The sequence below is a fragment of the Equus asinus genome, chromosome 2 (assembly GCF_041296235.1).
Source record: "Equus asinus isolate D_3611 breed Donkey chromosome 2, EquAss-T2T_v2, whole genome shotgun sequence".
Lineage (NCBI taxonomy): Eukaryota > Metazoa > Chordata > Mammalia > Perissodactyla > Equidae > Equus > Equus asinus.
Genome location: NC_091791.1, coordinates 67,065,102 through 67,092,184, shown reverse-complemented (window position 1 = coordinate 67,092,184; position 27,083 = coordinate 67,065,102). Strand labels below are relative to the sequence as shown.

Genomic DNA, 27,083 nt, shown 5'->3' with positions numbered 1-27,083 from the left:
TCCCAACATTTCTGTTTGCAAGATTCAGACCCCTGGGACGTAAAGTGCCTGGGTATGGGACAAAATTCTAGATGGCTAGGGCTACAGTGAGGTAGTGTAAGTGTGTGTGAAAGTAGGGGAGAGGGTGAGTGGGGGTGTGTGTGTACGTGGTGGGTGTACAGGGGTGTATGGGGGCATATGTAGTGGGTGTGCACACATGCATGTGTATGCACAGAGTGTGTGTGCAGGGAGGAGACTGAAGCTTCCCGCTTCTCCTCAGAATTCAATGTCCTGGGTGAAACAGCCAAGTCCAAGGACACTGCTGGGCCATGACCCAGGCTCCGTCAGGCCTCTCACTTCCTTCTGAGCCCCCAGACCCAATTCTCAGTCCTCCCCTTTGCCTGGGAGGGAACTAGGCAAACATCAGAAAGGTCCCAGGGTGAGCCCTCCACCCCCGTCAGCCCCACGTAGAGGCGAGGAAGAGGTACTCACAGTTTCCTGCATGGGGTGACTGAGGGGCTTCTCGAGGGCGGCCATGTTGTTGGGCATGTCCGGGGGGTGGGAGAGCTGGGGGGGCCCATGCATGAAGTCATTCATGGACGTCCCACTGGGGTTCCCGTGGGGGAAGTCAAAGTTGCCATGGCCCTGGTAGTTGTTGCCTGGGAGGGAACAAGATGGCAGGGAATGGGGGGTGTCATCACCCAGAGGGAAGACAGCTGCCTCCGGGGGTCAGGAAGTGTCTAAATTAAGAACCAGGTCCTGTCCTCCTGCGAGGCTGAGTTGGCTCCTGCAGCCTCAGACCTCTGAGCTGTACAACGGGGCAGTGATGCAGCCTTTTCCGTGGCCTCAACACAACAGGGCACGTGCTGTTCTACAGCTGCGAGGAAGGGCAGAGTGGGAGAACAGGTGGGCCAGGTTCCTGCAGTGGAGGAGGACATGGAATGAGGCCCAAGTCTGAGCCTTCCTCAGGATCTGCTGAGTTAGCCCCCTGGATGGCTGCCCTTCAACCCAGGCCCAGAGCGGGAGGTCAGAATCTGCCAAGTCCGTGAAGAAAGCTGCACTGGACTCAACCATTAGAAGCCATCTATCTGGCCTCCATGGCCACTGCTCCCTCCAGCACGTGGCCATAGCAAGGGTCAGAGCATCAGCATGCTGCAAAGCCAGGGCCCTCGGTATCCTGTGGACTCTGGCTAGATGGGCTAACCTCTCTAGGTCTCTAATCCTCTAGGAGCCCTGGGTCCCTAAGAGCAGGGATCCTGTTGGTGAGTTGCATCCTGTGTTTGAGGTGGGTGGGTACTTTCTAGGAACCGAGGGCAGTAGGGATGAAGCTTGGTCGGGGCAGCAGGGAGAGTAAGAGGCCACTGATGGTGACCTTGGCGGCCAAATGGTGGAGCTCTAGGCCCCTGGACTCTGTCCCCGGGAGGGTGGAAGAGTTGCGGGGACAAGGACAATATAGACGTCAGAGAGAAACATGGGAGGGCCAAGAATTCCAAGTGGGAGTATTCTCTGCTAGCGGCCCCAGGGAACATTCGGGCTGGGAAGAGGTGGCAGTTGTGTCCCCAGCAAAGCAGGCTCTGAAGCCACTTGGCTTGGCACCTGCCTGCCGGACTCAAGGAGCTGTCAGGTGAGGTGGCTGGGCAGGGTGGGGAGGCAGGAGGCTGGCTGCTGGGGCAGCTCCTCACTCATACCTTTCCAGCCGGGTGCCAACCCTCAGGGATGGATGGAACTAGGTCGGTGGACTGAGGGGTGGATGGCGCTGCATGGGACACGCTACCCTCAAGTCCAGTGATGTGGCATGGTTTTTTGGGAATGTGAATTACCTCTGCCTCTTCAGACCACACCCCCTTGCACCTGCCACCATCAGCCCAGAAATCCTGTGCCCCCACTGGGACTTGGGGCTGCCCTGCTGCCTCCCTCTTGGTTCGGCTTCACCCACCTTGGCTACTGTAGTCACTGGAGTTGGTGCCCCCAGGCGGAGGCGGGAGTGGGTAGGGGGACGGGCCGGGGCCCAGAGCTGCGATCATCTCCATGACATTGGGCATGATCATCTGGCTGGGACTCATGGTCTTGAACCGCTTGGAGGGAATACCATCAGGGTCATCCTTAATGTGTAGGTCCGACTTGATGGGCACTGGCCGCCAGCTGCATGTGGGGTCGATGGTGACCTCTTCAAACTCGGAGCTGGGGGAGCGAGAGGGCAGAACTGAGGTTCTGGGGCATGGGGCTTTGGACACTAGAGCCTGCAGCTTGGAGAGACACTGAGGTGTCCCTGCCCAGGCCCCCTGCCTCCATTTTCACGATGCTCTGCATATGACAGAGGTGTGGGAAATTTTCCCATCTTGAGAGATGGGGAGACTGTGGCTAGGAAAAGCAAGTGGCTGGCATAGGTCAACTGCTCCCAAGGCCTCCCACCCAGGAAGTGGCTGTTGGGGGCACTATCAGGTTCCTGCACTGGCTGAAGTTGGTCCTTTCTGTAAAGTTCATTTGCCCCCAGGCACAGTCACAGAGAAGTGAGAGAGATGGGCAAGTGGTCTGCCAGCCTGGAGAGGGGAGAGGGTATCAGGGATGTCCACGTGCTCACCTCATCCAATCCAGGCCAGGGTTCCCGCCCCCACCCCATGTGCCCCTAGCTAGGAAGGCCCACTTACTGTTGGATGGCGTTCAGGATGCCCCACATGTACTGATCCACCTCCAGGCCCTCGAGCAAAGCAGTTTTACTGGAAAAGGAGAGAGGAGGGCTTGACCTTTGCTCCTGGACCCTAGGGGGTGCCAGAGCAAACCCCTCCCCATTGTGTCAACGAGACCCTGTCCCTGCTGCTGGTTACTGCTGGAGGCACTGACAGGAGAGGGTAACCCTGTAACAGCTTGACACAGAGGGACCGTGCACAGCCCCCTGAGTGCCTCTGCTGTGTTTGCATTCTCTCTTTGCTTCAGGGCAGGTGGAGGGGCTGGACCCCAAAGAGCAGGGCCAGAGGAGGCCAGTGGAGGTGAGGAAGCTCCTGCTGGGGTGGGCGTCACTCACTTGCACACAGGACATCTCCAGGTCCCTCTCTCACAATTCAGCTGCAGGTACGACTCTAAGTCGAAGCACTGTGGAGGTAGAGAGACAGACAGACAGACAGATGAGACCAGGACTGGCAGAAACCTCCTAGATGCAAGCAGTCCTGTCTCTGGGACCCTAATGAAGACCTCCCACTAGGGAGGGAGACAGGTGGTGGGCTGGTTGTTGGGTGGGGTGATGATTATGCTGACTTGCAGCCGAGTCCCTGCCACGCTTCTGCCCAGTCCTCCTCATACCACCCCAGTGCCCCAGGTGACCACTGCCTATGTCCTCCAAGAAGCCTTCCTGATGCCCCCGCAGCCGTCCTTCACTGATCCTGCCCCATGAGAGACCCGCTCACTGAGGCTGGGGGCAGTATGGACTCAGGCCTTCCCATCAGCCCAGCCCAGGCAATGAGAACATATCCAATCCAGTTCATCAATGTGTGTCAGCAAATAAACCAACCAGATAGTGCTTCGATGCACCTTCCTGCAACGTTCTCCCAGAGTGAGGGAGGGTGGGAGGGAGGCTCCTGCCCGCTACAGGCCCTCAGGGCCAGGTGCATGTGACAGTGGGGCTGAGGGTTTGCTCAGCCTGGCCCCCAACTTCCTCTGCCTCCCAGCCCAGCCTGCATGCTCACACCCAGCCTCCCCAGGGATGGCTTCTTGTGCCCTTCTTCTGAGATTCCTTCTCTGACCAAGCCCCTATCTAATGAATCTGGCCTACCCTGGGTTGCCCGGATTTGCTCTGTTGTAGCCACCTAGACTGTGACACGCATCCTACCCATTTCCTCAGCATCTACTCAGGGCAAGGCCCTGGGACACAGCAGAGACCAGGCAGAGGGGTCCCTGTTCTCAGGTGCTGAACCAGCCCTGGCCGTATGTGTGGGGTTTCCAGCAGGCATCTGCCACCTGCTAGGGTAGGGACTGTCTAAATTTGGTTCTGTTGCCCCCTAGGAATGTAGCCCTGAGCAAGAAAAGATGCTCAAAGGACAAATGATAGCTGGAGAGAGTGAAATCTGCCGCTGAGGGCTAAGACCTCCTTCAGGGGTCAGAGACAGGCCCTGCTGTTCCCTCTGCCTAACCCCTCGCCATCCCACTCAGACTCTAGATAGCTCCCCCACAGTTGTGCCTGCTGGGACCACTCACCTGGACGTGCTTGCAGTCATGGCCTCGAGCAGGCAGCTGGATGCGCCGGAATGTGATGGGGCACTTCAGAGACACCTTGATGGCTGTCTGCTCCACACCATCCTCTCCGTTGAGGGTCGTGTTGCCTGATGAGGCAGCCACGCTGCTGAAATTCCGCTTGACTGGGGGGTGGGGGGGGGGGCACAGGTGGATAAGGAGGCAGGGCCATCCTGCACACGCCTCCCACGTCCTCATGTGGCCGAAACTCACCCTGGTTCTCCAGCCCCTCAAACCCTGGGAGGTCCTGTAAATAACTTCAGCACACCCTGGTCTGGTCAAAGGGGCGCTCGGGAGGCCCAGCTCTCTGGAATAGCGGCTCTCAGGTGCCATGCATATAGAGTACATGTGCCCCTGGAGGTGGCTGCTTAGAGGCAGAACGGGCCTCGCTTTCACTAGGAAGGGGACTTTCCACAAAACTTGCAGAAATCTAGTCCAGCACTTCTCCACTGATTTTCTGGGTCAGTGCAGAGGGCCCTTAGGTGCTTTTGCACTTAATTCTGCAATGGGAATAGACAACTGCCTGGCAGGATTCTAGGGCTCAGGAGGTAATGTGAAGAAGCACAATCAAAGGTGAAGCAGTGGTCACCTCCCTGCATGGTGCTCCCCACCACCAAGAGTCGTCCTCTGGGTGTCTCCTCCAAAGGAGTGGACTGAGCAAGTCCCTCCCTCTAGACTTTAGGTACAAGCTGTCGGGTTGGGAGGCCAGTCTGGAATCCACCCCGTGCCTCCGTCTCAGTGAACACACCCCTTGTCAGTTCCTCCCATCCTTCCAGGTGATCACCTACTCCAGGAAGCCTGTCTGGCCTGTCTATATCACGGCATTTTGTTTTAATCTGCCTCATGTCCTATGCAGACAAGTCAGAATTCCCACTAGGTCTTGCAGTACTGTGCTCCTCTTATCATCCCCACAGCCCTGGATGGAGGGGTATGAGTCAGGGGTGAGAGCTGGTGCCAAGGAAGACTCAGGGCCCAGTGTGTTGCGCATGGGGCCAAAGGTCGGTCCCGGGTGGACGGTGACCACTTCCTAGCCACCCACATACAGTGGGGTGGGGGCTGGTTCTTTGCTCCTGTGTCCCACTCACTTTTTGTGATGCAGTGCTCTGCGGGCAGGAGGCGCTTCTTGAGGAGGCCTTGCAGCACGGAGCGCACAGAGGGCCGGTGGACCAGCTGCAGCACGAAGAGGTGGGACTGCCGAGAAAGAGTTGACGCTCAGTCTCTGCCCCACGGTCCTCATCACCCTGCCCCACCTGAAGCCTCTGCAGGCCTAGGCTGTCCTGTGCCCGAAGGCCCCTAGAGGCCAAGGGCAGGAAAGGGTCCATGTTCACAGTGATGCTACTCTAGGGGCAGGTCCCCCAGAACCTGGGAAAGAGCCCTCAAAGCCCACGATGTGCCCAGGGCCCTATGAGTCTGGGGATGCGGGCTGGGGTCACCACCCAGGGATAGCTGCCTCTGCTCTAGGCCTACAAGACTATGACACTGAAACGCCCCTAGGATGGGGTTATGGGATACCGAGCATCAGGACTACAGCCCACCTTGCTTCCTAACCTCACTCACCACTGCTCCCCATCATGTGTCCTTCATCCTTCCTGCCAGAGGATAGCGTCCCTGGTCTTTACTCCTTCAGGAGGCTTTCCAAGACTGCACACCCCAACAAGCCCCCAAGACTCTTCACTCTGACACCATCCCCTGTCCTGTGACTCCTAACTCCTGGTGGCCTCACTGCCCCTATGTTCATAAGGGTAGGATCTGTGTCCCCAGAGAGGCCAGCAGAGTGAGACAGGAACTCTCCTTCCATGCAGGACCCCCAGCAAGCCCTGTGTGCAAGGCCCTGATCTCTGTGGGACAGGAGCACGGCTCAGTCGTAGTCTCATATCACAGTCATGCACGTGATTCTAAGGCCATAGGTGGGTGAGGAAGGGAGAGAGTTAACCCCACACTTGGTGGAGTTGGGTCTAGGGGAAAAGGTGATTAGAATATAAACGTTTCTTGTGAACGAGGCCAGAACAGAGGCGAGCTTTGAGGAACACACAGAACTTCACCAGTGGAAGGTGGTGGTGGACACGGGTGGCGGAGTGCCCAGGAGGGGCTACAGGAGTAAGTGGAGGCGAGTGTGCAGATGGCACGGAGGCTGTGGTATAAGAGGGACAAAGCCATACTTAAGGCCAGAGCTCAGTGTCTTTGGAGGCCCACCCCAGTTTGCTTTATTCCACAGCCCTGGAGGACCACTGCATGTTTCTGGAACGTGCTTCTGAAGACCACTTCGGTGGCTGTGGGGATAGGGACAGAGACCCAAGGACCAGGCTGAGGACTAGAGGGGGCGAAGACCTCAGGTTCCCACGCGGTGCCCTCAGCCCTGCCCGGCACACTCACGCAGCAGCAGGCCGTGACGGTGATCTGGATGGTGTTGCGGCCTGGCTGGCACACGTGCTTGAGGTGCAGGGGCTTGTGAGAGGTCTTGTTGTCACCGCGCTCGATGGTGAGGGGCGTGGCGTTCACGCTGACCTGCACAGAGGCTGGCCAGTTGGTGTTCATCTGCCGGTCCTCGTGGTGGTAGCACTTGAACTGCAGCTCCAGGTCAGATCTGGGGGTGAGGGTGAGGCTCAGGTCGGCTCTGCTAGGGGGACTGCCTGTGGCCTTGATGACGCCTGGCCAGGCCACACACCCCTTAATCTCCACAGCCTCACGAGTCTCTCAGGATCCCATTCTCGGCTGCGACTGCTCTTCCAGCCTTCTCGAACTCTCCTCTCTCACCCTGCCCACATCTCCATCAAAACCCAGCCCGACAACCCAAATCCCCCATATGGCCCACATACGGCTCACCCCAGCCACATCCCACAGCTCTGGCAACAATTTTCCCTGGCCCCCTCCCACCCACCCATACAAAGAGAGACAAAAAGACACACGCTAATTTCATGAGACCAATTGGGAGGCTGGTTATGCCGATTCTCAGACAACAGCTGGAAGAAGGGCCCCAGGCCAAGGCCAAGTCTGGCTAGTCCCCCCCGAGGTGGGCCCCGAGGACACAGCCCTGAAGGAGTCCCCATGAACCCAGCAGTGACCACGTATGCACAAAAACCAAGCAAGGCCAGCAACCAGGGCCACAGGAGGCCTCCCAGGTGAGGGCACTCACAGGTAAGGAGGGGTAGGTAAGCAGGACCCTGCACAGGGGTCTCCCCACCCTCCTGCCTGAGTGTCTGACCCTCAAGCTCTCACGCCCACCCCAGGTCTATCTCCAATCCTCTCCACGGCCTGCTCGGCGAGGCTGAGGCAACATACCAGCTGTGTGTGTAAGCATGCATGTGCACATGCCCAGCTCAGACCCATCTTGTGCCCTCAAGGTGCTCACTGGGCAACTGAGGGGCTCTAGTCACAGGCACGTGATGAATCCTGCCTGAGGAGGAAGGACTGAAGGTGGAGACATTAACGGGTTCTGGCACCCAGTGACCTGGGGCCAAGTCCCAGCTCAGCCCCACACTAGCTGTAAGAACTCCCCTAAGTGAATCAAGCTCTCTGGCTTCAGTTTCCTCATTGTCAATGGGGCAAGTACTGCTCACTCACAAGATCAAAGGAGATCAGGTGTGGAAGGTGGGGAACACAGGGCCTGGCCCAGCAGGGGACCTGCAAACCCTGCACCTCAGCGTGTCCAGATGTTTGAGCAGTAGCCTTGCTGGCCAGCCCCTTGCAATCTGCAGGGCTTGCCGGTTCAACTTGACCCAGCCCTGCTCCCACTCCAGCCTAACCTCTCTACATTCCTGCCTTTTCCCACAACAAGCCACATTCAGCTTCCCCTTTGCTAACTCAAGGCCTCTGCTAGAACACTCCTTCTCAGGCTTTAGGTCTCAGCCAGCCACCTTTTTCTCCGGGAAGTTGTCCCTGACCACTAACTCAGGATGAGTGACTAGGGTGAGTGACAGCTGAGTCCCCGAGCTTGGGCCACTATGCTGAGACTGCCTGTCTGTCTCCCCAGTGTCTGCAGGTTCCCCATGACATCCCCAGGGCTTTGCACAGGGAAAGGCCCAGTCAACGATGCCAACAGGTGAAGGTGGCAGGCACCTGACTAGGGTGCCTGGGCCGAGGGATGTCACCACCAGGGACCTCCTTCACCTGGCTCGGGCCTGTGAGAGGAGAGCTGGGATTGAGCCTGACACTCACCTCCACATCAGTGTCTGGTGGACCGTGGGCCGCAGATGAAAGACATGGTTGCTGACGGCCAGGTTGTGCTCGAGGCGGAAGGGCTCCAGCACTACGCCATCCCGCACAGGGAATGTGAGCCGCAGTTCGTCGTTGTGGTTGGCTGGGTCAGGGGAGGAGTAGGTGAGCCACATGCCTGTGGCCACCACGGGCACCCAGAAGCATGGGTGCCAGGGCCATACGTGGGGCTTACTCACCCACACGACACACACACACCCTTGGCTGCACACTCAGAGGAACACACAGGCATGTGTGTTAACAGGGCAATAGAAGCTGTTAACTCCCACGTGTACACCAGGGAGCCCATCACGACCACCCCTGCGTTCCACATCCCACTCATCCCAGCTCTGCATCCCCTCTTGCCCCTATCTGCTCCCTGCTCTGGAAGCCCCAGGATCCTTCTCCCAGCCCCTTTCCACAGCTGACAGCTGTGCTTCCTCCCAGCCTCCAGCTGCTCAGGCAGGTGGTAGGGAGGCCTGCTGGCAGCCCAGTCTCAAATTTCCCTTCTGGGTGGGGCTTACCTGCTTTCAAGCCCTCCTGCCCTTTCCACATGCCCAGCCCCCACAGGGAGTCTGTCTTCCAAGTCCCCTGGCTCCTGCTGCAGGGCCCTATGTGGAGCTGCCCAGAGCTGGCCAGACAGAAGAAGGGAGACAGTGGGGCACTCACCTGGGGGTGGTGGCAGAGCGCTCATATTTGGCTTGATGTCAGGTGGGAAGGGGGGTTTAACATCTTGGCTGGGGGACAGATATGGGGGGATGCTGCTCCCAGGAGTCATGGGGGGCGTGGGGTTCCCTGGAACAGGTGAGTGGGGGTAATTTGCCACAGGAACTGGCCTGGGAGGCTGGAGGAAAGAGAAACCACAGATAGGTTATAGGGTCACAGGGACAGAAGGGGCCATGGCTGTAGGCATACACCCCACCATCCCATGGTCTAAGGCTATGGCCCTGCCTCCCCTAAATGAAGAGAGCCCCCCAGGGAAAGCCATCCCTCCCTCCTGGCTGGCACTCAGCCCTCTGCCCCCATTGGGAGACAGGCAGGCCTGCAATGGGCCTCCCTACCCTTCACTTGGGTCATGGTGCCATGCGGGGGTGCAGGGTCCCCTGCCCATTTGATAAATGGGGACATAGACTTAGGGTGATGGTCTAATATAATCTGGGAAGGAGAGGAGAGCTGGGATTGAGCCCAGGTCTCCTGCTACCTACATCACACCCTACCCTACACCAGCAGGGCCCCAGATGGAGTCGGGCCTGCAGCATCAAGAGGCAGTTTGCTCCTAGGAGCCCCTCTCCCTTCCTCTCTTAATCCATACTTTGCTGTCTTCCAGGACTGGCCAGGTCCACACTTGTCCCTGGCCCAGCCACCCAGAGATGTGTATTCTCTGTCCAGCCATCTGTACCCCACAACAGAGGACCTGGGAATTAACCCCCCACCTGGGCCCTACTAATGTCCAGAGAGGCTGGGGAGGGAACAATGAGGCCTCTTGGACACACAAGTACACGTGGGTCGTAATCCGTAAGACGAAATCAGGAACATACCCTATTGACGTTCCCTTGGCTGTAGTTACTGTAGCTGCTTCCCGAGAAGGTGTTATTTTGTCCATTAAACTGCTCTGGCTGTTAAAACGAGATAAACAATGCTGTGAATGGAAGGCAGAAAAGCTTCCAGAAGCCCACTCTCTCCCCTGAAATGAAAATCTGGTAGGAGGACAGGGGATGCTGAAGAGGCCTGCCCAGTGCTGGGGTGGGGAGCAGGAAAGGGACAGAACAGGTCACCTCCTGGGGACAGCGTTTTGCCTCTCCCTGTCCACAGCTAGTAATCCAGCAAAAGAGTTTAAGAAATAGAAACACCTAGTGTGAAGCTGGAGCAAAAATAGTAAACCCACATGGCAGGTGGTCACGTAAATTGGCATGAGTTCTTGACAAATAAATGTAAAATATTTCCAGAGTCTTCACTCCCAAGAATGCACTTTATCATAAGCCCAAAGAAGGAAACAGTGCCTGAAAATATTCATCATAGTGTTATTTCAAAAGTGAAAAATCAGCAACAACCCAAATGCCTAACAGAAAGGGACGATAAAGTAAGGAGCAAGTATCTCAGTGGAGCGTCAGGTGGCCATTAAGAGTGAAAATCACAGAGACTCTGTAGCAATAAGTAACATGCTTAAGATTTCATGTCTAGTGAAAAAAACAGATTCAAAGTTACAGTAGTAACAACAGCTATATAACATGTTGATGCCCGCATGCATGTAGACAGACAAGGTTCAGAATAAAATGTTAATATCTTCAGGTGGGTGGTTTTTTTTAAAGAATGTATTTCCCTTTATTATTACTATCTTGTATGCGCCATAAATAGTAAAAGGAGAAGGAAAACCATTGTTTGAGCACCATGAGGATAGGAACCAATAAAAGCTAATCTGACATTTTGGCTACCACACGCATAGCTCTGAGCATATAACATATCCAGAAATCTCTGCCTGCCCTTGGTGACTTTAGGGGACACACAGGGCCTGGATGTCACAGGTTGGGGTAGGGATGTGAGGTGGTGAGGAGGGAAGGGGCCTGTGGGGTGGCGGGACTCACCTTGTAATATTGCCCCATGTTGACCGTGGGGGGTGGGTACTGCCCCGTACTTGGCTGGCTAGGCATCCTTTGCCCAGGGTAGTTGGGAGACGTGAGTGGCCGTGGGGGGTTGGGGGTGGGGTACTGGCCTGGCTGGGTGGGGAACTGGCTGTTTGGTCCATATTGCTGGTTTCCATAGTTGGGCTGAGGTGGCAGAGAAAGGAGAGGGGAAAGGTCATCAGCGCTGCGGAGTTAAGCTGTTCACCAGAATGCCTGGACTGCCCCATCTACTTCCCCTCCTTTGCCCCCACTGTTTTCCACCCACAAAACGCCCTCCCCACCTAGAAGGGGGAGAGGCTCAACCCGATGATGCCGGGCCCCTCCTGTCCTGACATCCAGGGACATCACATTTGGCCTGTCCAGCTCCTGGCCATCTCCCCACGAAGCTGTCTTGCTTGAAGCTCCATGTTGCCTGAACTCTGAGAGCACTTTCAGAGCCCCTTTCCTATCATTATGAGGTGGCAGACTCTAAAGCCCCCTTTGCATCTCTCCTAGTGCTTGGTATGTGACAGAGGAACACAGACAACAGGATACACTTCCAGAAGGGCGACCCTCTTCCTCCACCCCTGCATTGTGAGGCTGAATCTGGGAGGCACTGTCCATGTACCCCACACTGAGCAGAACATCTGTGCAGAGGTCGGAAGAAGCAGGCTGGTGAAGGGACAAGACAACCCCTCTAGGGAGAGATAATTGAGAGAGAAGAGGAGACGGCTCCAGGGAGAGAAGGGATCGCTGTCCTTGGAGATCTACACAGTGATACGAGTTACTCCTGCTTACACCCATCTGCACTCTCCAGTCACTTCCCCATCTGTAAGATCAGGTGACCCTCAGGGCCACCTGCCACCCAGACACCCCAGGCCACTACATCCTATGGAGTCAGTGGTTTCCTCCTCCCTGTCTGTTGAAAGTCCTTGTCTATTAACTGTCTCTCCCGTCCTCTAGGCTCAGAGGCCCAGGAGACAGCTATGTCCCAGCGCCTGGAAAAGAAAGGCCCTTAATAGATACTTGCTCAACAAATGAAGGATGGAGCTGGGGGTAAATGGCCGAGGACACGCGATGTCTGTGTCAGTGCTGAAGAACTGGCCACTTGCACTGTTGCGATATAGTGTCAGGGCTTGACCCAGGTTCCTGGGTGTTTGAGGAGGTCCCTGACCTCTCCCCTTCTGGACTCAGGGCACCTCCATCAGTGGCCAAGCCACCTTCGAGCCCCAGCTAGGGTGGATTCTAACAGGAGTCACAGAGACCTTTGAGGAACTTAAGGTCTTGGGGCTCTAAACCCACTGTAAACCCAAGTTGAAGGCCACAGTTCCGAGACAAGGATGGGGAGGTCGATCTGAGAACAGGTGTGCAAGCAGAGCACTCGGGGAAAACGCTCTGGAAGGGGCCTTGTCTGGTCGAGGAATCAGGGCAGGCTCCCGAGGAGTGTGTGCCGGGCCAGCATTCTGGGGTTCCTGTGTCTTCTGCAGGTGAACTAAATCCTTACCCAGGTACCCAGAGAGGCCACTTGCTGCCAACTTGTTTTCTAAGTGCTCACTGAAAGCCTCGTGACACCCCCTCCAGGAATTCCTCCTTCTCTGACCTCGGTTGAGTTCCACACACCCCAGTGTGCATCATTCCCTTGTGGGATCCTGCTTAGACCTTATCTTTCCTGTTGGTCTCAGTTCCCGAAGGACAGGAGGTATGGGTTTCACTTCCCTAAATCTTCACCGATCCCTGGGCTGAGATGGCTACGCAGCCCAATGGGCAGCATTCCTCCCAACAGAGCAGGTGACGAGCCCTAAGAAACACTCTGTCTGCCTTCCAGTCACTTCTCCGACATGCACAGCCTTTAGATATTTACAGGGTTTTGTCTCATCTCTCATTCTTGGAAGTGAGAAGCCCTCATGTGGGTGTAAGGAATGTGGACCCAAGGAGGTTTAGTTCCTTACCCAAAGTCACCCAGCTAGTGTCCGCATCAAGACAAGAGAGAACACTAAGAGCTACGTGCCCGGCCACACAGGCCCATGTACATCTTCTTCTTCAAGTCTCCCAAGCAGCCCTAGGAGGCGGGCTGCATTGTCACTGCCTTTCACAAACAAAACGCCTGAGACTCATGGAGATGATGTGACTTCTCAAGGTCTTCCAGCTGGGAATGGCAGAGCTGGTCTTAAACCCACGATCACCTGACTCCTGAGGCTCTGCCTTTTGGCCCAGGTTTTCCGAAGGTCAATCCATGCTCTTTCCAAGGTACTGCCCACAGCACTTGTGTCTTCAAGTCCCAGGTACTCCCACCTCCCACCCTGCCCACCACCTGCCTGCTGTTACACTCACCTCTCCTGGGTAGGGCCTCTTTATGCTTTGAATGGGAAGGGACTGGGGCCGGGGGCCCGGGTAGGTCTGCTGGGGCATCCGCTGCCCGTGTGTGCCAAAGGGGCTGATGCCGGGCGGCCTGGGCTGGTTCATGCCCATGGGAGGACCACTCATTCCCGAGGGTGTCATGCCAGCCGCCATGCTTGCGGGATTCATGCTGCCCCCCATGGAGGCAGGCCCCCGCGGCCCGGGCTGGTTCATGAATTGGCTGTTATACGCCTGGGTGGGACCCATCTGGAAAGAGGAACAGACCTTCAACGGGAGAAGAAAAAAAAAAAAGAATAAAATGCCACATGCATTGAAAGTGCAGGAAGGGATGGGTGGGGGAGGTGGGGGGCTCAGGGTTAGGGGGCACTTTCCTGTGTGGCTGTAGCTGGTGACCAGGCCCCAAGGGACCGCCTGCAGGCCTCCTGAGTTCACTGCTGCCCTCTGCAGGCCACAGGAAAGATGCAGCCCGAGGGATGTTACAGGGTGGGGCGTGGACACTCCAATGCACAGGCAGCATTTCCAGGGTGGCAGGCAGGGAACAAGGAAGTGGGTGCAGGAGTGGGGAGGAGAATGGCAGGATGGCAGTGGATGAGGATGGAGGCAGGAGCCCCTCTCCTGGAAGTCCTGGCCCTGCCCTTGTTCCTTGGCCAATGGAGACAGACCCTCCACCCGCAAAGTCTGATGCAGCCCCAGCACCCACCTCTGCCCACCTGCCCTGCTGGCCCCATCCTGCAATCCCCACCTCCACGCCTGTCCTGGGGCCCGTGCCCCAACACCCACCCTATCCTTTTGAAGGTCAGAGGAGCAGAATCCACAGACAGGCTGACTAAGAGAGCAATGGCCTTCAGAGGCCACCCAGGGGACAGACTGGTGACAAGGCTATTTTAGACACTGAGCCACTTCTTCAGTGAGTAGGGACCCAGAGAGAATAGGGAACCTCTTCCCCTGACACAGAGACACACACAAGCCACTAACCCACGCAGAACAAACGAAAACACCTAAACACCACTCCCTGCCACACCCAACCACACTGGAACACCCACATCCTAACACATAGCCCTCTACATGCTTCCAAGAAAACCCAAACGCACCCTGACACCATCAGCTCCCCCCCAGCACACAGGGCCCCACAGGTACCAACACCCCAATTCTGATTCCCTGGAGCTATCTGCCTGGGCGAGGCTAGACCAGGAGAGCAGGCCCTTACCGGTCCATACTGGTTTATATCCTTGTTCTGTGTCTCCTGCAAGGCTGCCACAGTGGCTGTGGCTGTGGCTGTGGCTGTGGCTGCTGCTGCTGCTACTGCAGCTGCCGCAGCGGCAGCTGCTGGCTGAGTGAAGTCAGCAGGTGGCCTGGTGTGTGGAGGGATGCCCATGCCTGCAGGGGCATTAGGACCCCCAGGGTAGCTGTGAGGGAGAGAAGGAAGAGTTAGATACTGCCTGAATCTAAAGATGAACCCATGACAAACCCTGGGCTGGGAAGGAGGACAGGGCCCATCCAGGCCCTCTTGCCCTTAGCTCACAGATGGGCAGGTGTCCAGACTCAGAGCACAGAGGGGACAGGGGCCTCCTGTGGGTTGGCGCCTTTTGTGCCACTTAGTGACCACTAAGCTGCTGTGGTTTTAGAGCACTGGCTGGGTGCCGGCTGGAGCTCACACACGTGCACAAGATCACTGCACCCCGGCTGCCCCCAGCGTCATCTTCTGGAGGAGAACACTGAGCCTCAGAGAACCTGAGCAACTTGCCCACGGCCCTCCAATGGTAGATGGCAGGCTGGGGATGCAGCTTCAGGTGTGTCTGGCAGCTGTGTTTAAGGACAAGACCTTACTGCACTGCCATCTGGCAGGACTGTGGTCATCTCCAGGAGCTGGGACGGGTGAGGCCAAGGAGGCGGTCTTAGAGCAGGGTGGGGAGGCAAGAGGAAGGATGGGGCACCTTTGTCCTGCCCCACATCCCTGGAGTGCCTTCCTGGGATTCCTCGCCCCTTTCTCCCTTACTCTTGAACCAAGGGCTTCCCTGCCTCACAGTTCCGCCCCTGTAACCAGCAGGGCAGGGTGGTCTTCCTCCACCCCATCTAGAGCTGCTCTGCAAATCCCCTGGTCCAGCTCTCTCAATGGCTTCCAAATTAGAAAGACACGAGGCAGAGGAGGGCCATTCATTCTGAGGAATGCGAATATAGTCCTTCCATCATCATGGGCCTGACGGCTGTCACCCAGCTGCTGCAGTGTCTGACCCACAGACCAGCCTTGAAAATGGGGGATGACTGCGTCCCTTCAACCGATAGGACAATTGAGGATGAGAGAAGTGCCAGCAGGGCTCATCCATGTCCCAGGCCAGGAAGCATGGCGCTAGGACTTAAATTTGACTCTTCTCCTGGCTGGAGGGGAAGGGCATGGCTCACGTACCACTTCTCAAGGCTGTTGCCCCCTGACAGCCTGCTCACCTGGCCCCGAAGCCCCCGCTGCCAGGGTAGTTGGGCCGGCCATACATTCCCTGCTGGATGTAGGGCTGAGCAGGGCCAGCCTTGGCTGAGAACTGCTGCTGCTGCCCAGCAAACTGTGGGGAGTTGAGGCCGGGGTTGCTGGTGGTCATGCCTGACGCCATGGGGTTGCCGCCTGGATTCATGGGGTTGTTGGCATTGGCCATAGGGTTCCCAAGGACCTGTGGGCACAGAGAGTGATTGTCAACCAAGTGGGTACCCCAGGTGGCATGGAGAGGAAAAAGGAGAAATGGGGGCAGGGGTGGAGAAACAGTGAAATAGAGGGAGGACAAAAGAGGAAACGGAGGAGAAAAATGGAGGGCATTAATTGTTCCCAGAGTATACAAATGATTAGAAGGGTGTTACCCAAGCCTGGAAGAAGGCAGCCTAAGAAATGAGACCTCAGCCTGTGATGGAATGAGGTAAGGCTGGTCCTGCACCAGGCAGCAGGTGGCAGCACGGGAATTTTCAGCTCCTCCACCCCACAAAGGGGCCTGGATACCCAGAAGGTCAAGACACACAGAGGCTCTGCTCTGTGAGGGCAAAGAGAAGCCCAACTTGCCAGCTCTGGAGGGCAGCAGGATCCTGGCCAAGGGGCCTCTGTGCCCGGGACCACAGGTAAGCCCAGTGGTTCTCTCCAGGGTGGCAACCAGCCCTGAGCCTTCCATGTGGCCACGGCAGAGGGGAGAGAAAGGAATGAGAGCGGGAGGCAGGGTTGACTAGGGGTGTGGAGAGGGATTTGTCACAAGTTTAAGGTTCAACATTTTATTGAAATCTAACCCAGGCTGTCCAGGGTCAAAGACCTCAGATGTTGGAGCCCTGAGGCCAATAACACCCAGGAAGTTCTCCTGTTCATCCAATCAAAGTAAATGTGGGCTGGGGAAGAACCCCTTGCTGCCTGTCAGACGAAAGCTGTTCCCCCAGAAAGGCCTTAGGATGGGGTCAGTGCACAGGAGCCAGCTGCTGCCCTCCTGAGGCAGGTGTAGGCCCGTCCTGGGGGAAGGTGTGTCCACAGTTGGGTGTGCCCTGAAAACTGGTCTTTCCAGCTGAGTAGAGCCTGGGAGAGCAATGAGGGGCGGCATGGCTTGGTGACCCAAGGGCCCCAGGGCCTGGGAGGGGCTCTCGCTGGGGGCAGGACAGGTTCTTACCTGGCTCTGGGATGTGTTGGTCACTCCCCAAACCGTGGTGACCACGGAGAGGGAGCCGGGAGGCTGGTTGGTGTTCTGCTGCCAAGGGACAGAGTCATAGGGGAATGACCCATCACTGTGGAGGGAGACAGAGGGGGGTCCTCAGAGGCTGCAGCCATGGGCTGAGACGGAGGCAAATCCCATCACCCCACCACACTCCCTGGCTCCCAGCCAAGCTAGGGCATCCCCATCTCAGTAAGTTCTGGATCCCCTGAGACTGGCACAGTGTCCGAGGCAGAATAGGTGTGCCTCGCATGGTGACAGACTGCGCAAAAATGACCATCTTTCCCCTCAGCACTGTGGAGGTGCCACCCCCATGGCTGTCTGTCTCACCTTAGGCCAAAGTCCACAGGCCATGCTGTGGAGGAAGAAGAGAGACCCACAGCTCCTCTTTCCACCTTGCTCTGACCCCAAACGGCTCTCCAGAAAGAGCTCTTGTTTCCCCACCCCAGCTTCCACAGGACTTCCCAGGCCCTTCTCAGAAAAGGCAGGAAGGGCCCCAATCCGAGTCCGGCTCTTCCCCCCTTCCTCAGGAGCCCGCATAGCAGGCTGGTGGCCCAGCCCAGCCGATCTGGCCTTTGCAAGGAGCTTCCTTACGTCACTCTTCATCTTGACTCTGGATCACAGGTACAGGCCTACCTGCCACGCTGCCTCCTCTGCTCCCAACCCAATCTCTCGTTCCACCAAGCCAACCCCCTCAAATCCCCTAAGACACTTTGCACAATCACAGACCTGCAGTGGCTTCCAGTGTTCACAAGCTGAAGTCTGAATGCACACTTTAGAATGACCGACCATGTTGGCTAATCCCACCCAACTGTGCTGCCCACCTTGGCTCTCAGCTCTCCCAGCGGGTCCCCCACTGTCCCCACTCTTCTTGCCAGGCCCAGTAGTACCCACCTTGTTTGGTGACCTCTCCTCAAGAGCCCTCAAGCATCAGAAGCAGGGACTCAACCTTAGGCCTAATGCCCTGCCCTGCACATAGTAAGTGCTCAGTAATGGCTTCCTATTAGTGGCCATGGTACAGGTGGAGAGTGAGGTCCAGCAGACCCCAGGGAGAAGAGCAGGGCCACAAGCTGGAGAAGAGGCCGGCAGGGTGACAGCAGGAAGAACCCATCAGGGGTCCCAGCCCTCAGAAATACGAGGCTGGGGCTGCCTCGCCCCTGGAGCCAGTCCTGCTTGACTCTCGGCACCTCTCACCCAGACACAGCCCCAGGAGAAGCCAAAAAGCAGAGTGCCCACATCTGTGCTACTACCTCTGCCCATGGCACCCCGATGGGGGTGAGGCCTGCAAGGCAGCCCAGCTGGGTATCAGGGTAAGAGAGGTGGTAGGAGGGAGGAAGGGGACTCTGGAGGAGGGTAGTGTGGTAGGAAGGCACCTCATGCCTCTGTCTGGCTGTGCCTTCATCACAGGAAGTTAGCAGAAGGCAAAAGCTCCCACTCAGGCCTTGTGAACTTGTACCCTAGCCGAGAAGCCCTGGAGGCCGGGGTGACTGGGAGTGGAGGTGCTGGGAGCCAGCCCAGAGGTCAAGACTTCCTGCAGGACAGGCAGGGAGAGGGGGCCAGGGGTCTGAGTCTTGTGCCCTGCTCCTTGCTGGGTGAAGCCCTTGGCAGTGCTGGTCAAGTCAGGTGGTCGCCCCGCAGAGGCAGTCAGACTGCAGGGCAGGACCATGTCACTGTCTGCCCATGCTTGCTCTCCCCCTGCCTGAGCATGTTCTCTGCCTGGCCAGCCTCTGGCTTCCTTCCTGTCTCTGCTCAGAAGTCACCACACTAGAGGACCTGGCCCAACTCCCTTAGAGAAGGGCAACTCCACCCCACCTCCCTTTTCCTCTTACCCTGGCTTCTTTTTGGCACCCTGGATACAAGTCCTGGACCCACCCCTCCATGGCTCAGGGCCCTGGTGCAAGTCCCTGAGCCTGCCTGCACTCAGTTTCCTCATCTGTAAAACGAGCATAAGAATGGCATCCCCTGCTCTACTCTCTCAGTGTTTCCAAACAGCCGGTCATGAAACATGAGCGGGTCATGACATTGAACTAGCATGAGGGGAAAAGGAGGGAATAAAACAGAAAGTGATCAAGTGTGAGCACATAGTAAGGATGAATATATTCCTTGAACTTCTGTCTTGATTTTATATACAAGTAGATGTGTGCCCTGGGTTTCGGTGTCATATGTGTATTTACTGTAGGTCTCTGTCGAGTCAGTCTGAACAACACAGCCCTCAGGAATGTAAGTTTGATGTGGATCAAAGAAGAGAATGCAGACAAAAAAGACTTCATCAACTGGAAAATGACATGGACTTCAGCATTACTCACGATTTCTGAGGGGAGAGGAGCTGTCCTCTGGGAACCCAGCCCTCCTCTGCCGGCCAGACATGACATGGGTCAGGGGAAAGGGGGCAAGGCCCAGGTATATAGGTCAAAAGTGACAGATGGCTCATCCTCTCTGCATCTAGGAGGCTGACTGAAGACCTGGGAGCCCAGAGAACTTGGGTGGGGCCAAGAAGCCCAAGAAAGTAAGCAATGAGTCTGCATCTCAACGTAGCTGGGCTGGAAGAACCTCTGCTCTCCTGGGGAGGTCACTGGAGACCTGGGGCACTGCCTAGTCCCAGGCTGGCACACCAGCGTCTCACAGGGAGGCCCTGCAGGCTACAGTTTTAAAGAACAAAGAGGAGACCCCTGGACATGCACTCTCCTGTGGGGACCTTGTCCTTGGTGTGGCTGGATTGAACACAGGACCCCCCAGCAACTTAAAGTACAAGCCTGAGTCTATCTCCTCTCCCCAATAGCTCCCATCAACCCTTCACACTGGTGCCAGGGTTCTGCCTGAGGTTCTTGTCCTTTCAGAACACACCAGGCAGCCTCAGGAAGTAAAGCCCTCTGGGAGTCCCCAGAGCCCGGCAGGGCCCTGCCTGAGCCCAGGGGGCCGGCAGCTGCTGCTTCACCACCCCAGGTGGGGAGGCCCCAGTGAGCTAGGATACTACACAGGCCCAAAAACAAGCTCCTGACTGCCCTGCAGCTCCGTGGGTGGGCCTTGTGGGCGGAAACCGGCTCCTTCCTGTTTCGTCCCCTCCACCCCAAACTTGGTGAGAAGCAAACTTAACCAACTTTCCCAAACTGGGCATCCTGCCGTCTGGCTGGAAGGCTGACCCCAGAGCCCAGGTGCACACCTGGTGCACACAAGTGTCTATGGGGAACATGTAGATGTGCATGCACAGGGGTCTTGTTGGCATGTTGCTGTGCACACGCCCGGGAAGAGACAGGCACACGCATGTAAGGGAGACCTCAGGGACTTTCTCGCCCCCACCCAAACCTGCTGCAGAAGCAGAAGTGGCAGTCGCACCAACACGACTGTGACTCATCTCCTGGGGAGACAGCTCCTGCTGTTGCAGCAAAGGCTCTCACTCCCACAGGCCCACAGTGGCAGTCAGCCCTGCCAGCACCTCTGCCCAGACTCAGATTCTGCCATCGGGGAGTAGCGTAACTCCCTGTGCCTGAGGATCAAGGACAAGCCATGCTCATGGGTCCTACCAGGGTGGGAGGAGGCCTAGGGTGATGAAGAGAAGGCCTAGGGGGCTGCAGGGGGTGTCCTGAGGTTCCTTCCCTCCTCTGGCAAGTACTATTTAACGAGCAGAAGTGCTCAGCTCAGGTCAGAGGTCCCTGGCATTTCAGGACTGCCCAGTGGGAACCACTTCCCTCCAATCCATACCTGGTTGCAGTGCAGAAGGAGGCCAGAGCCCCTAAGATCTGAGAACCCACTCAGTAATCTTGCCCAGCTCTGCACACCCTCAATCCAGCATAGCCTGGTCTCATGCCCCAAGCTGCCCCGAGCCACAGTCTTGCCCAGCCAAAACTGCCCCAGGAACCCTCTTCCACCTCCAGAGGCACCAGGGCCGGAAGCCACTTAGAATCTCAGCAGTGTTCTGCCTGCCAAGTGCCTCCTAACATGGGGGCAGCTGCTTTCCCATCTCTGTGCCTCTTCTCAGCCCGCGATGCTTTGTCTCTACCCTGAAAATTGCCACTCATTCTTTCCAGGCTCCTCCTCTAAAGGCCACCTCCTGCAGGAAGCCCTTGCCACATCCACTGGCCTGAGTTCTCCTTGTTCCTCACATTCCTGGGGCCTGAGTGACAGCCCTCCTGCCTTTTTCCCTTCTGCCCAGGAGCTCTGAGTTCTCAGGCTCCCTGTGCCTGGCAGGATGTCTTGACGTACTTGCAGGGCTCAGGAAGCCTTTGATAACCAAAGTGCCAGGGAGAAACACCCTCCTGGTGCTCTCTCTCAGAGGGATGCCTGAGAGTGAATGGACATGTCTATGCCTTAGCCTGACTGCCCATCACCTCTAGTGTGCTTGTGATGACATGGGTACCGGCACCCAGCAAGTGGTTGGTCCTGCCTCCAGGGAGAGGGGCAAGTGAAGCCAATGAAGCAGCTACTCCCTCTCTCTATGCCTCAGTGTTCTCAGCTGTAAAACGGGGTGATGACAGGCCCTCTCTCAGAGAGTTGGCATGAGGACTAATTGAGTTCACACGTGTATGGCAAAATGACCATGTCCAACATGCCTCGTGCACCCTAAATTGCTGGCTGCTGTCGTTACGATTTATCAAGCGGTTCCTAGATGCAAGGAACTATGTGAAGTGACTTTCTCCTACGAACTCACTTAATCCCTTTAAGTGGGCTCAACAGATGCATCTCTTAGGAGCTAAGGCTCACAGGGTCCCAGAGCTCATCGGGGCAAGGTTGACAGGTTGGCCTGACCACATCCTACTGTGCCAGGGAGCTAAGGATCCGGTAAGGTCGTGCTTCTGCATACAAAGATGGCGATGATGCAAGGGAGCGCACACGACGAAGGCAGTCTAGAAGTACTCAAGGATTCCAAGAAGGGGCACAGCTTCCTGGGGGTTCTTGGGGAAGCCACACAGCATGAAGGGACAGAGGATATGTAAAGTTTGGTCTCAAAGAGAAAACGCAAATGGTGTCCCAGGAAAAAAACACTTTATACATCAAATCATAGCTTTAGCCTGGACTGAGTATATCAGCAAATATTTAGGGATTCTGACCACATACTTTTGAGGCTAATATTCAAATAGCAGAGGGAGGCCTTGAAGGATAGTGGTGGACTATCTGGGCTCTGAACCTAAACTCTCTGGGTCAAACCTTAGCCCTGCCACTGACCTGGGACACATTACTTAAGTCAGCCTCAGCTTTCTCATCTGTAGAGTGGGAGTAACACTCTTCTAGGATGAAATACATGAACACAGGTAAAACTGAGTGTGGTGCTTGGCAGACTCCTGCTCAACTGTGCTTACACTTTTCTCTCCATTTCTCCAGCCTGACTGCAGTGTAGGTCCTAAATTTACTTGATGATACAATGATGGTACTTAGAAGTTTTATAAATATGTTATCAATGGGAGGGAGTGTTATTATCATTCCTGCCTGTTGAACATACTTTCCAAGCCTTGAAACTTTCCTCAGCGTTCCTCTGCCTTCCCTTCTCTATCTAGTGAAGTCCTTTAAAGCCCAGCCTTGATAGTCCCTTTCGTGACTCTCCTAAGCAGAACCAAGGGCATTTCCTTCTGTGTCATCAGTATTTTTTCAAACCTTTTATAAAGAGATCTCCGCACTGTAGTTATAGTGGACAGTTTACACGTCTGTTTGCCAGTTCCATGGGCGCTGACTGATGTTTGCTAAATGTGGGAAAATGAGTAAAGTCCAGAAAGAGGGAATGATGGTTCCTGGTTCCTGGGCACCTCCTGTGGCAGTGTCTACACAGACATCCACGGAGGGAAGAGGAGGGGAGGGTTGAGTTATTTCTTCCCTTGTACTTCTCCCACTTTATTTGTGAGAAATAACAAATTCCTATTGAGGGTATTGTTGGACCCTAATCGATTTCCCTGACCTGGCTATACTGGTCCTGTCTCTGTGCAAGGCTGCAGTGTAACCACTAAGGAACACCAAGCTGGTGAGGAGCTGAAGCTCTCACCCTCTTTAGTTTAGGGGAGCCATTAACAGTGCTCTCCATCATCACAACGACTGGGGCCTGCTTCCTCCCCTCCCTGCGGTGAAACATAGAAAGGAACTTGTGCAGTTAAACTGCATATTAAAGGATTTTAAATTTTTTCAGTAGGAAGGAGGAAAGGAAAAGATCCTGCATCTGGGCAATCTGGAATGATGGAGCAGGATTTATGGGTCCTTCAATCCCCCTCTTGTTGCTTTTTTTTTTCATTTTCTGGGTGCAAGAAAAAGCATCTATTACAAGCTGAACTTCAGGTACAGCTATGAAAAAAAAATCTAAAAATGAAAGCAGTGAAGGTGGTGTGATGTGACCAAGGAAAGGAGAAGACTGGCGGTCAGTTTTGATGGACCTCTTCTTTGCTAGCTGACTATCAATGAGCACATCAGAGTCTGATGGCACCAGGCTGAGGGACAGGGAATAATTACTGGTCCATGGGGCTCCCTGGACCTGGTGATGAGCACATTGTAAGTCCTGCACTGCTGTTCCACTTGTACAGATGAGGAAATGAGGCACAGAGAGGTTATGAAACTGCCCAAAGTTATCCAGCTAGAAAATGGCAGGGATGAAACTTGAGGCCCATCAGCCTGGCTCCAGGACCTGTCAAACATGCTGCAGAGAGGGAAGCACCAGGCCCTCCGCCCCAGGATTGAGTGGCACACAAGGGCCCCATCCAGGTGGATCCAGGGGAGCATGAGGGCCCCCTACCAGGAACTTCTCCTTTGGGGGCCACAAATCCCTCCCGAGAAAATGGTGGCACCCTTCAGTCTTGGAGTCTCCCCCAGCTCTAGCGGGCTCCGATTGTAATCAAATTAAGAGTATAAACAAGATTTATTAGGCTTTTAATTACCTTTGCAGCACTGATTTGTATACAGGCAATGTGGTGATCACAAATGGCTTTTTTAACCACTCATTAAAAATCTGGGAGAGGAAGGCGGAAATATTTATTGGCATTAAGTCCAGGTCACTGCAGGGATTGTGAAAGGGTCCTGCTGCCTGGCCAATGGCCCAAGGCCCCTTGCTGCCCTGGGCTGGCCTCCCCTGGCCTCCCTTTTCCTATGTGGCGCTCTGTGCACCTCTGTGAAGTGGAGAGGACAGCACCCACCTTCAGCTCAGTGGTCAGGACCACACAGGGTGCGAGTCCAAAGACTGCTTCACAAACCATGAGGTTCTATCCAAACGTGGGGGTACTCCAGATTCCTCTGTGCACCAGCACCCTCAGAAACTGTCTTGGGCTGCAGCAGCCTGACCCTTTCCTGACATCTCACTCACGATTCCGAGCTCCACCATGTGCTCACTGGTCTTGCTTGGAGGCACAGGCCCCGACTCACAGCCTGGTGCTGTGGTGCCAGCCCCCATTGCTGGCAGGGGACGTGACCACGAAGCCTGAGCTACAGAAACATGAGAGTCACAGGGCCCTCAGAGAAAGCCTGGAGCTTCACACTTCCGGGCTCCCTCACCTCTTCCTGTCTGCTTGTCCTCAGAGCCTTCAGACAAGGACGCTTGAGTCTTGAACAGTCGTGCACCTCTGAGCACCAAATCCTGAACATCCCAGGGTCCCCAGGCTCATCCTGGCTAAAAGTTTCCTTAATGAAAAGGCAAGTCATTCAATGACATTATGGTGGATGACAATTGGAATAGTTTCCAATCTGTGAAAGTAGTTGACTTTCTCTTCCCCTTTCTTTCCTTCTTGTTTCTTTCCTTCTTGTTTGGGAAATTACATGAGGCCCTTAAAAGGTGATGGACCCCATTCGAGTTTCCCTGGAAATGAGGGATTTCCCCATTGGGGAAATTCATGAAGTTACAAGTAGAGACTGGCCAACCTGGAATCACTGGTCACAGTGTGCCCTTGGAACATGCCTGGGCCTGAAGGGAGTGGCTTGGTCCTTGTTCAACTGATGACACTTCTTTCTGATCTCAACTGCCCCACTATAAAATGGGAAATAGGATGAAGTGTGCATCAAAATTGGGTCAACAACCAGATACCACCTCACTGATCCTGAATGGTCAGCAGCAGGGTGAAACACAGAGCACTGAGTGTGACTCAGTGCTGCGCCCTGTCCCTTACTGGCTATGTGTTCTTGGGCAAGTCACTGTCCTGCTCTGGGCCCACTTTCCTTTCCAGTTCTGCCATTCATGGTGGGACGTATTGTCCAGAATGCTCGCCACTTCACTGTGCTCCATGAGGAGGGCGCATTCCACGGAACCACCCGGTCATCCATCAATACTTAATGAGTCTCCAGAGAAAAAGCTCTCCCTTCTCTGACAGCTGCCTGTTTTGCATTCTCTACCCTTCTACTGCTGTGTGACAGGGAGTTGAATCAATGGTGGTGGCAGAGGTGGCAGGGCACTGGGTACCAGCCAATGGCTCTTCAGCCCATAGCACTTCTTGGGAAAGCCAGTTTGAACTCATAGAATGCACTTGCCCAGCTCCCAGCCAAGTCCTTCAAGGACAAGGCTGTCCTCTGGGCAGCCTCCTGACAGTCAGCTAGCCACCTTCTTCCTTCTGAACCTGAGGGCAAGCCACCTGTCATCCAACCCTATCATTGCCTCCATCTGCCAGCTCCCAGTCTTGCCTCACTGAGTTTTATTTCCCCAACTAGGGTGATTCAGCTCCTGGAGCACAGCCACCCTTCATGTGTTAACCCCAGGACCCAACAGTCTCACGCCTTTAACTCAACTCAGCAAAGACCTGGCAAAGGGCTGGCCATGGTCCAGATCTGTGGCACTCTGTGGCCCCAGTGGTCATGGCCAAGCAGGTCTGAGGCAGATCTCTAGTGGAGGCTGCAGGGGCCCTGGCCACCATCAGCAACAGCTTTACTGAAACGACTTGGAGGAGACGAGGCTGCGAAGGACACAAGACTTGGGATGATAAGAGGCAGGATGATTCTGGCAGGACGGAGAGTTAATGAGCTAAAACGTAACAAGAGTCAATAAAAAGTAGGTAGGTTAGGTTGCATCCAGCTGCAGCCTGTGCTCAGTGGCCAGGCAGCAGTTCAGATGGAGATGACCTGCAGCTTTTAGCTGAGCCAGGGGCAAGGGGTGGGAGGTAGACAGAGCTGGGTTTTGCCTCTCTAGAGCAGTGGTTCTTAACCACAGGTGAAAACCCCACCCCCTTAAATGTGCAAGGGTACTTTTGCAACACCTGGGGGGCATGGGAAGAATTGAGTGGGCGGGGACCAAGGCATAAATGCCCTGCAAAGTCCTGCACCGTGAGAAACTAACCTGCCCGAATGCCAACGTCCCTCTGAGAAACACCCATGGGGGCCTCTTCTAAGAGTCAGAGCTGTCCTGGGCCTGACCGAGGGTGTGCCGAGGCAGTGACCCTGGGTGGCGATGCTGGGCTTGCTGTCCTGAAAAGTGCTTCCGATCGAGGCAGGGAGCCCCACATCAGGGCCATCCTGCTCAGGCAGGGGACTGGGCTCCAGGAGCTCAGAGGTCCCTTCTGGCTGCAACACCCTCTAATTCAATTTACAAAGTGTGGCCAACACCTGACTTCCTGGCAGTGCCTTGATGGTGCTCTGGCTGCGGGTGCCTCAGTCAGGCTGAGTAGTGAGAGCCGAGCTCTGACTGCACATGCCCCTGCTGGCCATCAGCAGGTACCAACACAGGGAGACCACACAGGAGGATAGGCCCTCCTGTTCCGGGGTCAGCACGTACAGCGCTCAGAGAGAGTGTCCCCAGCTAAGCAAGGGACCTGTGAGATAATTAACCGAGGGAACTGCCAGTCCTGACCATGTGCTCCTTCTGAGGCTGGTGCAGGGTGGACTGGCCAATCCCTTGGTGCCTGGCAGCCTCTGGCATACCTGTTCCCGCTGTGACCCTGGGTTTCTGGTGGCCCAGCCTCACCTGGCTACAGCCTGGTTAGTCTGGGCTGGCTCTGTCCCTGTCTTGGGGTGGGACCACTGGCCCTGTGACCTTTCTGAACCCATTCCAGCCCCGATTCCTCTGGGTTTGCCCCAGAGCCTACACAGGAAAGAGAGAAGGCCCTGGGTTCAGGAATGCTAACTTTCTGCCCAAAGTCTAGAACCTAAAGAGACGGCCTCCAGCGAAGTACAGAGCAGT

The 27,083-nt window shown here is 55.8% G+C and overlaps 1 protein-coding gene across 18 annotated transcripts in view; it reads right to left on the bottom strand.

The window, feature by feature from the left end:
- The window catches only part of ZMIZ1 (zinc finger MIZ-type containing 1), a 237,553-nt gene that overhangs the window by 8,519 nt on the left and 201,951 nt on the right, over positions 1-27,083 (bottom strand). For 17 of the 18 annotated variants that reach the window (XM_070491195.1, XM_014837155.3, XM_070491280.1 and 14 more), the window contains 15 exons: positions 16,979-17,093; positions 15,795-16,012; positions 14,560-14,758; positions 13,326-13,616; positions 10,977-11,159; positions 9,933-10,010; positions 9,064-9,238; positions 8,359-8,500; positions 6,577-6,787; positions 5,289-5,394; positions 4,168-4,328; positions 3,002-3,069; positions 2,628-2,696; positions 1,916-2,160; positions 472-638 (listed from right to left, as the gene is read on the bottom strand). In XM_070491195.1, the coding sequence (XP_070347296.1) occupies positions 472-638; positions 1,916-2,160; positions 2,628-2,696; positions 3,002-3,069; positions 4,168-4,328; positions 5,289-5,394; positions 6,577-6,787; positions 8,359-8,500; positions 9,064-9,238; positions 9,933-10,010; positions 10,977-11,159; positions 13,326-13,616; positions 14,560-14,758; positions 15,795-16,012; positions 16,979-17,093 (2,428 nt within the window). The remainder of the gene's footprint in view (positions 1-471; positions 639-1,915; positions 2,161-2,627; positions 2,697-3,001; positions 3,070-4,167; positions 4,329-5,288; positions 5,395-6,576; positions 6,788-8,358; positions 8,501-9,063; positions 9,239-9,932; positions 10,011-10,976; positions 11,160-13,325; positions 13,617-14,559; positions 14,759-15,794; positions 16,013-16,978; positions 17,094-27,083) is intronic. The other variant, XM_070491273.1, reaches the window with a different exon arrangement.